Source organism: Staurois parvus, unplaced genomic scaffold, assembly GCF_062004578.1.
Source record: "Staurois parvus isolate SC_StPar_1 unplaced genomic scaffold, SC_StPar_1.0 ptg000426l, whole genome shotgun sequence".
NCBI classification, from domain to species: domain Eukaryota; kingdom Metazoa; phylum Chordata; class Amphibia; order Anura; family Ranidae; genus Staurois; species Staurois parvus.
In genome coordinates, this window is record NW_028318222.1 from 2,702,147 (window position 1) to 2,714,505 (window position 12,359).

General features: G+C 41.0%; 1 protein-coding gene across 1 annotated transcript in view; it reads left to right on the plus strand.

Moving 5' to 3' along the window:
• Positions 1 to 12,359, plus strand: part of SYNE2 (spectrin repeat containing nuclear envelope protein 2) — a 503,718-nt gene that overhangs the window by 264,676 nt on the left and 226,683 nt on the right. Inside the window, 4 exon segments of the mRNA XM_089687495.1 lie at positions 734 to 943; positions 2,004 to 2,257; positions 7,287 to 7,455; positions 10,391 to 10,537. Of these exon segments, the coding sequence (XP_089543621.1) occupies positions 734 to 943; positions 2,004 to 2,257; positions 7,287 to 7,455; positions 10,391 to 10,537 (780 nt within the window).

The window sequence follows — 12,359 nt, forward strand, 5'->3', positions numbered from 1 at the left end:
AACAGCATGGGTATGCCGGTCCTTCGGAGCGCATGTGTCAGTGATGTCACCAGCTGCTGCTTCATTTTACCTACAGGTAAGCTTTATTAGAAGAGTTTAGTAGCACTTTAATATTAATGTGTCATGGCCCTGTTGGATTTTTTTGAATTGTGTGTGAATTTTGTTAACTTGTGAATTGGGTAGAGGTCTCAGAGAGGTCACCCACACCTGGCTGCTTTCTGGGTAGACATTTTATGGCTATGTGTTCCTAGTGCTTTAATTTCCCTACACATCATGTGTGACAGAACCAATGGATTTTTTCATTGTTTTAAGGTGGGTCAGAGGGAAGTGGTAATCTGTAGAGTTTTTTTATGGTCCGTAGAAGCAGACATCCTGCCAGTACTCAATTAGAGGATTACAGCTCTGACCAAGGCCTGTGTACTGGCGTCTGCTGTCCCTAATTTGAGATAACAAGCTCTTTTGAATTGTGTTAAAAGTTAAGGCATATATTGCAGGAAGAGGGAGGGGGTAGGATTACTGGGCTCATGAAAAAAATTGCCTAAAGCCTGAACAAGATGGCTATCGCCTACAGCTCCCATGTGCCTAATGAGCACAAGCATTACACAGAGCTAGTTAGTGTTCAGAATAATATGTGATTGGAAATGATGGCACTCTTGATTTTTTTTTTTCATGCGTTTAAATGAGGTGTTATGTGTGTATTAACATGGTATTAATTGTTTCTGTTGCTTTTTAGAATATGATGACAAAACTTCAGTCCTACGAAGAACAACTGTTGGAACTCCAGTGGATATCCAGAGACCTGAGTGCAAGCAATGATGACCAGCTGCTTGATAAAATGACTTCCTCATTGTGGGATAGGTGGCTGTATTTATTGGGCATTGCTAGAGACCTGGAGCTCTATGGTGATGAACTGAAACAGGAGTGGAAATTCATCAGTGAGCTGGTAATTTACAATTTGAAATGTCACCAGTATTTAAAAATCTAGAGAGGGCCATAACTGTGTGATTAGGGTCCCACATATAAATTATGAAGAGGTCCTCTATCCCTCTCTAAGTTCTGTTTCAAAGGGAACTCAAATAGTAATAGCACAACACATAACTGCTTTCATAGCAATTGTATAGGCATTCCCAAATTATACTTTAGATGTATTTGCCACGTTATTGAAACATGCTTACGTTTCTGTAAAGCCAGTTGAAGATCTGTTGTACTTCTGGGTCTCATAGTCTGCTATGGCTATAGTTCACCCTTGCTTGTAAACCTTTACAATATGTACTAGGAGTACTTAAAGCAGAGCTCCAAGATCCCTCCAAAAATTACAAATACTGTAGCTGCTGACTTTTAAAATAAGGGCACTTTATTTGTCCAGGGATCCAGCAATGTCCTCACCTGAGCCGATTTTTTAGTCGGCTTTGTGTGCAGGTTGCAGGATTTTTAGTAAGGGAAATTGACAGTGAAGCCTTTCAGCTTCACAGCCAGTTTCATACTGCACATGCGTGAAGCACGCTGCGCTGTGTGAATTGTTCTGCAGTCTTCTGGGATCTGTGAAGTGTCCCAGAAGGTTCTGGGGGTAGGAGGGAGGGCTGAACTTCCTGCTCAGATCACTGCAATGCATCAGACCGGAAGTGGGAGTGGGTACCTGTCAAAACTAGTTAGCTGCCCCCCCCATGCTGAACTTCCCTTTTGGGTAAAGTTCTGCTTTAATAACTCATGTTTCTGTATTTTTTGTTGACCTTCAGAAGTAGGTTTGCCAATTCAGGAGCTTTCTAAATGTTTCTATATAGTATGATGGATACAATTGGATGGAGATGTGGAAGGATGACTTGTATATGGTAGTAAATGAGAAAACCACCAGTACTTTTTACATTTATCTGACTTGGCCTTACCTAGCTCATACTTTAACTTGATTTGTTCAACTTTGTTTTTAATGCATGACCTAAATCTGTACTTGAAAATAAGCAGTCAAAAAGACAAACCTCATAAAATTCATTCACACTATTTTTCAGTTGGAACGGGAGGTGATATTTCTAGATAACTGCCAGGAAGAAATTTTGGACAGGCCTGATGTCAGGCAGAGAGCCTCTCATCTCCAGAATTCATTAGCTGAAATTGATCGCTTCGAGGAAAATATCCAGGCGCAGCAGCTGCACCTATCACTTCTGAAGCATCGTATCCAGAATATTTTGGGAATTCCAGAATCTGGTTCAGAGCTAGCTCCAGTTTTCCAGGAAATCCAAGCCATGCAAGCGAAGTGTGAAGGGTAAGATTGCCTTATAGAATTGATAAACCTATAGATTGTCATTCATAAAGCTAAACCCAGTTTCTGTTGAGTGTTTGCCGCAAATACAGTGTATTAGCTACTAAAGCTACAAAATGTCTGTTAAGTTTGCAAACAGATGAGATTTTCTTAAGCTATCAAAAGTTAAAATATGGCTTCCATGTTCCATATACAGATGATGCTTTAAAATACCATCCGAAATTCACTACATTGCCAAAAGTGTTGGGATGCCTGCCTTTACACACACATGAACTTTAATGGCATCTTTTCAACTCTTCTGGGAAGGCTGTCCACAAGGTTTAGGAGTGTGCCCATGGGAATGTTTGACCATTCTTCCAGAAGCGCATTCGTGAGGTCAGGCACAGATGTCAGACGAGAAGGCCTCGCTCTAATTCATCCCAAACATGTTCTATCAGTTTGAGGTCAGGACTCTGTGCAGGCCAGTCAAGTTCCTCCACCCCAAACTCACTCATCCATGTCTTTATGGACCTTGCTTTGTGCACAGGTGCGCAGTCTTGTTGGAACAGGAAGGGGCCATCCCCAAACTATTCCCACAAAGTTGGGAGCATGAAATTTTCCAAAATGTCTTGGTATGCTGACTCCTTTAGAGTTCCCTTCACTGCAACTAAGGGACCTAGCCCAACCCCTGAAAAACAACCCCACACCATAATCCCCCCTTCCACTAATCTTTTCGCTTGGCACAATGCAGTCAGGCAAGTACCCTTCTCCTGGCAATGGCCAAACCCAGACATGTCTATCGGATTTCCAGACAGAGAAGTGTGATTCGTCACTTCACAGAACACGTCTCTCGTGCTCTAGAGTCCAATGGCAGAGTGCTTTACACCACTGCATCTGACGCTTTGCATTGCACTTGGTGATGTAAGGCTTGGATGCAGCTGCTTGGCCATGGAAACCCATTCCATTAAGTTCTCTATGCACTGTTGTGCTAATCTGAAGGCCACACAAAGTTTGGAGGTCTTTAGCTATTGACAGTTGGCGACTTCTGTGCACTGTGCTCTTTAGCATGCGCTGACCCCACTCTGTCATTTTACGTGGCCTACCACTTCGTGGCTGAGTTTCTGTTGTTCTCAGTTGCTTCCACTTTTTTAGTACTGTTTTCGTACCACTAACAGTTGACCATGGAATATTTAGCAGCAAGAAAGTTTCACAGATGGACTTATTGCACAGGTGGCAACCTATCACGGTACCACGCTTTAAATCACTGAACTCCTGAGAGTGACCCATTCTTATACAAATGTGACTATAACAGGAAGACCCTCCTTTTCTGCATACAAGGAATAGGAAGTGGTTGCTAGAAGTAAAATGAGAAATCCATATGTGAAGTAAAATAAAAATGTCAGCCAATGAAACCCTGCATTAAAGTTTGTTAAAGATCCTTTGCAATGTATATCTAGCCTGTGCGTCAATGTACAGAATGGTACTTCAATCCCCTATTATATTATCATCATTGTCAAATAATACTTATAAATACTGTATTTAGGATTTTTATCTTGATCCTGCAAAGCAGTGTATGGTTTTCAGATCATCTTCAGTACCTAAAGCAGAACTCAGATCAGAGTGATCTTAACCTAGCTAGCTGCTCGTAACATGAGGCTGAAAATTTAACTCCAATAAAATATCAATATTCTAGAATAAGATTAAATACTTTTTTTTAATAATCAAAATAAAAAAAGTAAGTGGTTATTTCTCATTTTTGGATATTGGCTTGAACCATGTGAATCATTGCCTCTGGGCTAACTGAGGATCCAACACCCATAGTTTACAACACAGATGCAGTCTAATAGCCATATTTTCCCAGACTCCCTAAAGCTGTTTAAGGCGTGTTAATAATCATCAGTGCAGTGTGAGGAAACTACTTCTATGGAGCTGCACTTGCTGTATCATTGATACAGCAGACAGGTTATAGGGAGATAGACTTAAAAATTTAACCAACATGCCCTTCTTTGCTCTAGACCTTTTTCCTGTGCATTAATTATTTGTTCCAAATGTCGAGTCAGATAAGAGCTTAATGCTCAGCATTTCCTCTCTCTATTATGTCATTGGTGATATTTCATCAGTTACCTGAAGGGATCCATTTATACAAAGCAATATTTTTGGCTATCTCATTTTTTCCAGCATTACCAGCAGGACTCTAAATTGTGCTCTTGACGTAATTGTACCAGACTCTTGTGCGGATTCACAGAAAAAAACATCCTGTTACTGTGCTGCCTTTTTTGATGGACCCAAAATGACCAATCCAAGCACATTATAACTAGAGCTAATGATAAGCACTTGATATGGTATAAAATGTATTAGCCGAGTAAGATGTTTAAGAGAGAAAAATAGAGATTGAGGCAGTGAGTATATCTGTTATGAAGAATGAAGCTAATTACTGTATTTAAAACTGCCAGACCTCATAGGTACATCATTATTTTAGAAAATGTACAGCCCCTTTTATAAATGAAATGTACTTTTTTAATTATTTCATGCCTATAATGAACAAGGACAGATGCATGCATTGGCATCTTTGTTTCTGCGTGTGGCCAGTTCTCCTGATCCCCCATCCTTGTATCATGCTTTACTGGGTCTGAACCATTCAAAAAAACTTTACTGTGCCAATACCACAAAAAAAGCCTGGTGGGACATGTCAAGGTATTCAGGCATATTGTGACATTGGCGCAGTAAAGGCTTCTTTCTGGCGACTTGACCATACAGCTCATTTTTGTTCTAGTATTATCGTATTGTGCTCCCTAACAATAACCACGCCATCTTTTTCCAGAGCAGCCTGCCTTTCTCCTGAGGTTACCTGTGGGCAGGGGCAGACTGACAACTCATGGGGCCCCCGAGCAATAGGGGATCATGGGGCCCCTGGGCAATAGGGGATCATGGGGCCCCTGTGTCCTTGCCCACACTCAAAAAAGCCTATAAAAAGGTACCAGGGGCATTTCATGGGGCCCCCTACTGCCCCCGAGGCCTCGGGCAGTGCCCAAGTGCTCTAATGGTCAGTCCGCCCCTGCCTGTGGGGTTTTTGTTGGTATTTAAAAAGGAGCCAAACAACTATGTGATCATAACAAATGGCTTCAAATGGTCACTATTCTTAAGTAAAAGACAGTTTTTTGGCACTTATTTTCAATGTTGATGCCAAAATTTTGTGATTTCTGCCAGGGAATGCAAACCTTTGAGCACAACTGTACTTCTCCATGATGCCATACCATCAGAGAGGCGTATGATTGGCCCCAAATTTATTCTACAGCAAGACCACGACCCCAAACACAGCCAATATCATTAAAAACTATCTTTAACATAGAAAAAGGAGTCATCCTGGAAGTGATGGTTTGGCCCGACACAGAGCCTTGATCGGGACCCCCTTTTGACTTCAGAACTGCCTTAATTCTTCATGGCATAGATTCAACAAGGTGTTGGAAACATTCCTCAGATTTTGGTCCATATTGACATAATGCAGTTGCTGCAGATTTGTTGGCAGCACATCCATGATGCGATTCTCCCATTCCACCACATCCCAAAGGTGCTCTATTAGATTGAGATCTGGTGACTGTTGGGACCATTGGAGTACAGAGATCTATGATTTGAGCTTTGTGACATTGTGCATTATTCTGCTGGAAGTAGCCATCACAGGGTGGGTACACTATAGTCATAAAGGGATGGACATGGCCAAAAACAATACTCAGGTCGTGGTGTTTAAACCATCTGTATATCGCAGCTGAAATCGAGACTCATCAGACCAGGCAACGCTTTTCCACTCTTCAGTTGTCCAATTTTGGTGAGCCTGTGCGAATTGAAGCCTCCGTTTTCCTGTTCTTAGCTGACAGGAGTGGCACCCAGAATGGTCTTCTGCCGCTATAGCCCATCTGCTTCAAAGTTTGCTGTGTTGTGCACTCAGAGATGGTATTCTGTATACCTTGGTTGTAATGAGTGGTTATTTGAGTTACTGTTATGTATTATTTATTACAGGTACTTATATAGTGCTGTCGTTTTATGCAGCGTTTTACATATATATTGCACATTCAGATCAGTCCCTAACCCTCAAGGAGCGTACAATCTAAGGTCCCTAACTTACATTCATACCTACACATACTAGGGCAGCATGTCTTTGGAGTGTGGGAGGAAACTGGAGTACTCGGAGAAAACCCACGCAGGCACAGGGAGAACATGTAAATTCCAGGCAGGTGGTACCGTGGTTGGAATTTGAACCAGTGACCCTAGTACTGCCAGGCAGAAGTGCTAACCATTTATCCACTATACTGTCCATACTGTTGCCTTTCTATCATCTCAAACCAGTCTACCCATTCTCTGACCTCCAGAAGGCATTTTTCGTCCGCACAACTGCCTCTCACTTTATATTTTCTCTTTTTTGGACCATTCTCTGTAAATCCAAGAGATGGTTATGCATGAAAATCCCAGTAGATCAGTGGTTTTTGAAATATTCAGACCAGCCCGTCTGGCACCAACAACCATGCCATGTTCAAAGTCCCCTTTCTTCCCCATTCTGATGCTCCGTTTAAACTTCAGCAAGTTGTCTTCACCACATCTACATGAGTTAATGAATATGCATGGAATTTCTGCCATGTAATTGGCTGATTAATAGTTTGTGTTACCAAGCAATTGAACAGGTGTATCTAATAAAAAGGCTAGTGTGTATGTGTGTGTGTGTATATATATATGTATGTGTACACACACCCCCACCCCCACACACACCCCATATATTCACTTTATGTATAGCTAAGTTACATTTACTGCATTGTAAGTTTCCTTTGGGTAATTATGTGAAGAGTGCACAGTATATACTCTTCACAGTCTGTCACCAGTATATAAATATAATTGATAGCAGAACTGACAGATAATGTTAAGCTTTCAGTGTCTTGATTTTTTTTCAATTTAGCAAGATTTGCAATAGAAAATAGTTCTCTCCTTTTTCAATTACGTACACTACCATGCTCATTTTCTCCCCTTTTTTGTTATTTACATTCTTTGTATTGTATTTGCCATACAGACTTCTATATAAGGCTCAAGTAAATAAGCTGGAAATAGAGACAGAATTTCAACAAAGAGAAGCGTTGAAAGATGAAATCTCTGCAGTGAACAAATCTGTCCGGGATGTGTCCTCCAGCTTGGAGAATATGGAGATAACCGATGTTGCAGACACAAAATCATCATTAGAGGTTTGTTTGGCAACCTCTGTCAACTTCTCAGTATGCTTTAAGAAAATATCAAAAACCCCAAAACATAATATATTGCATCTTACCAGTCCTTAGATGGTGGTGGCTGTATTTTTTTTTTTTTCAGGCTAAGAACATTTCAGCAAGCTTTTTTCCTTTAATTTTCACACAATTCCTGTCCAGGTGTGACGACGCTCACTCACCCTTCTCTATCAGGACAACAGAAGCAAGATAGGATTACAGAACCCAGCCCCTCTCCTACTATCCATAACATAGGCGATTGAGTCTGTAGTCCTCAGAGATACAACATAACACTTTCAAGTAATATATATTTAACATACCAAAAAGAGCTCAAGCTTTATTAGCTGCTGGTAGTAGATTAACAAAAGGGGACCTGAGCCAACGTGCATTGTGGTTTAGATTTACCTTTACATTCAGACTGTTGTGGGTACATCGTTGAGGGTGGTGTAGTGTGTTTAGTTTTCACTCTCCTCTGTGCCCATCTTTTTTTTTTTTTTTTTTTTTTTTGCACTCAAAACATCTGAAACACTTCTACAACTCACATCCGAAAGCGCAAAATATCCGCTTCAGGCGAGTGCCGAATCTGCATAACCCCTCCACAGACACGCAGGTGCTGGCCCGATCCGTGATCACAGGTGCAATGGAAAAACAGAATGGTTGGCCGCACAAACAGCAATTTGTTGGATGAAATCCTGTATTTGAATCCTTTATATGTAATATGCAGTAGTACTGCTCCTCTGTGCTGTCTTGGAGCTGTCATGTTCTTATCATATTGCATGTAAAGGATTCCAATAAAGGATTTCATCCATCACATTGCTGTTTGTGCGGCCAACCATTCTGATTTTCCATTAGAACTCACAGCTGTCCAATTATTCTCTCTTCTACATGGTGTTTGCTTTGTGGGAGCATGTGACAATGTTTCTCCAGCCCAGACCTCAACTACTCAAGTAAAGCTGGTCATAAACACATAGTTCTTGTCTTTTTCTTTTTTTCCAGGCAGCAGGATGAACAAAAAAACAAGGTGGATGTAGGAATCTTACCCCTGAGACATTGTAATCTGACAGCGGGACTCGCCACAGCTCTATAGTCATGCATGTGGGCATTTACAGTAGTAAATGACAGCCAATTCCCTCCCTCCCTCCTCCATGCCCACTAACCAGATGCACACAATTAGGGTGGGAAATTACATCCTGCTTGATGGAGGCATCACCCCCTTTTATTCTAAGACACAGGCTGGAGGGGCGTGACACTGCCTGTGATTGGCAGAAATCTTACCACACCTTGTTGCCTAAAAAATGAAGATCTAATTTTAAATATATATTTGTATGAAATTTTAAAACCGGTTATTGATATTTATTTTTACTCTGTACCCCAAAGGCTGTTTTTTAATTTTTATTTTGAACATGTAACTAGTAGCAGAGGACTGGAAGCGCCTCCTGCCACTGTTTCCCTGCTGAGAGGTTGGGAAAGAGCTGGGCTATGTGACAGCTGTATATTGATTAGGGGAAATTAGTTTTATCATCCTACATAAAAAAAGAGAAGGGAAGATGTAAATTAAACAGTGTGTGTTTAGTATGACTTTAAGTCCCTGGTCACACTGGTTGTGACTTGGCATGCAATTTGCATGCAAAACAACTTGCAAATCGCATGGTAAGTCGCACCCTATTGTCTGCAATTACAGAGGTCATATTGGTGTGGTTCCGACTTGGTCTGAGCTGCACCGATATCTAAAGTAATACATGCACTACTTTTGGTGCAATTTGCATAGATATGTGTCGGATGTCTTGCAGATTGCGCCTCAAATCGGCATCTCACCTGACTTTGAAATCGTGCGACTTCACTGTAAGTCTCACGATTTCAAAGATGGGATCAGTGTGACTTGGGTGTAAGGCTCCATTTGCGTGAGCATTTGTCCATGATGCAAATCCCAGCAGCAGGAGTCTACTGATGAGTTTGACAGCTGCATATGGATAGCAGTGACTGTGGAGCCTGTACACATCAATGACAGGTTGCCCACGGCTTCAGCTATTCATGTGTACTTGTACACAGCCAGCATTCACCCACGGTGATCGAGTCTGAATGCAGTTCAGGGTGAAATCACTGCAACAGTCAGGGTTTCTGAAAGGATTCCTAATTGAATTCCCTGCCTGTGTTTGGCAGCATAACAGGTGGTGGTAAGGTCCCTTTAGGACACCAGTTGAAGATTCAGTCTACCAGGATCTACCCAAAACTGAAATCCGAGTTTTAGGTGGAATGATCCTTTAACTGTGTGGGCTGTGCTCAGCCAGTATTGTCCCAAGCACTGGTGCTTTCTCAAGTGTTACCGCAGACATGAACAATTATGTTCACAAGGGAGTGTTATCAATACGCATTCCTTCTCATTCATTCGTAGTCATCTGGTACATTGGCCTAGAGCCAAACCTGTTCAAAGATACAAAACTCAGACAGACCAAAGATTCATATTCACTAAGGTCTGAAAAGCACCGGATGGCAAATGTACCGGTTTGTTTATATTTAAATAACGCCCGCTGTGGAATGGGACTTCTAGCCAGAGCACAGGCATTAGATTGTGTGCAGGGCTGACAGCAGAACACTTACTTAAGTCAGCTTTCAGCAGCGTTTATTCTTCTCGCTGAATGAAAAGCCGTACTGATCGCTCTAATTATGTGAAAGATGACACTGCAGTCTCTGAGCTGCCTGATGATTGGATCACCGTTGTGTTTCTTATTCTCTTTAAATGGTGCTTCAGCTCAGGTAAATGCAACAGTGAACTGTCTTACCCACACATTATTTTTTTTTTGTTAGGGGAGATTGAATTTTTTCCTATTGCTAGTGATCGGTCAAGGTTCAAAATAAGTCATGTGGGAAAAAGCTGAGGGTTTGGAACTAATTTCTGTAATGTGTTACCTTATTTCAGGAACTTCTCAGGTTGGTCAGTTCAGAAAAGGAAAAGGCCCACGTTATTATGGAGAAGCTGCAAGACCAATATGCAGAAATGGTTCCTGGAGAACTTCAGTCACACGCTAAAGAGTGCCAAGAGTTCCTCCATGAGACGGAAGAGAAGGTAGATTGTCTTACAACATGTGTGTGTATGTATGTGTGTGTGGGTAGATAGATATAGTTTGATGTATGTGTGTATATACATACACATACAGCGGGTAAAATAAGTATTGAACGAGGGTGGACATTTCAGCAAGACAATTATCCCAAATACAAAGCCAAGGAAGCTTTCAATTGGGTTCAATGAAAGAAAATGAAACTACTAGAATGACCCAGCCAATCATCTGATTTGAATCCAGTAGAAAATCGATGGAAAGAACTCAAGATTATAGTTCATAGAAAGGTCCACGGAACCATCCAGATTTGAAGACTGAGCAATGCATGCAACTAGTTTCTCCATACAGACGGTGTCTTGAAGCTGTCTTTCCCAACAAAGGATTTTGTATGAAGTATTAAATACATTTCAGTTAGTGTGTTCAATACTTTTTTTTCTGTGTCATTCCATTTTATTACACATAAGTTTATTTCTGAACTTATTTGATTTGGTTTCTTTGTATGTATGGATTGCATGGGCTTTTACCGACATGGTGAAAATTTCATGTCAATAGCACCTTTAGAAATATATTTACTTAAAAAAAAAAATGGTAACGTGTTCCATAATCATTTTTCCCGCTGTGTATGTGTGTGTTTGTACGTGTGTGTGTGTATATGTATATATGTGTGTGTGTGTGTGTATGTGTGTGTGTGTATGTATATATATATATATATATATATAGAGAGAGAGAGAGAGAGAGAGAGAGAGAGAGAGAGAGAGATATGTATATGTGTGTGTGTGTGTATGTATGTATATATAAAATGTGTGTGTAGAAGGTGCTCCTTTTTTCTAAAAAAAAAATATTTTTTTTTCTTGTTCGCAGTTATCAGCGTAAAGTCTTGTGCAAATAAAAAAGCTATTGTGATTTCTTTCCATTTCTGTCATCCTGGAAAAAAAACATATATAGGACATCTCTGCAATAGAGTTTATTCTGTATTTTAAACATTGCTGAAAGTACAGAAAATACCTGTTGATCTACCAGAACTCTAGTATACTCCTGTCTTGCTGTAGCGAGCTGACAATGCCTCCTCTGCTGTACTGAAATCTCAAATGACTTTTGTCAGAGATGTCTGATTCGTCATCGCCATAATATAAAGGGGGGAATTTCTATAGTCCAACAGGTGAAAAGGAAGGACTGGAAATACTGTTTGGGATTTTAATGCAGCAGAAGCACGGTTTTGTCAGATGAAACAGGAAGTTAGCCGCTTCAGGATTTCTGGCAGGATCAACAGTGAGGTGTTCGTAGAGTGACAGAACATGGGCAAATGTGCATGTGTTGAAAGAACTTAAAGGGTTAGTTCATTTTTACACAAAAAAACTGCCTCGCAGGTAGATAAAACAAAATGTGCAGCTTTGACCAAAGTTAAATCATTTGCTATAGGTGTAGGCCATTTACTTACCTCCTAAAACCAGTCCAGAAAAACTTCCAAAGGTGGTATTATCCTGTCCCTCCTTGTTGCTAAGATGTTGCTAAGACACTTCCAGTCATTACTCACCCCCATGATCACAAGAGCAACATTCTTCAACAAGGCAGGATGGGATGATGCCATCTCTGGGAGTTTTCAGCCTGGCTTCAGGAGGTATGGAAATGGGCATTGTTTAACTTTGGTCAAAGCTGCACAGTTTGTTTTATCCACTGGCACCCCTTGCATAGCCAGTTTTTTGTAAGGGTGAACTAAGCATTAACGTGAAGATCTGGCAGAAGGGAGGACACGTGGGTAGAAAACCTTTCGGAACAGGCTGGGGTGGAGGAGAGGGAAGTAGTCAGGTAAAGAATTACTGTACTAAAAGC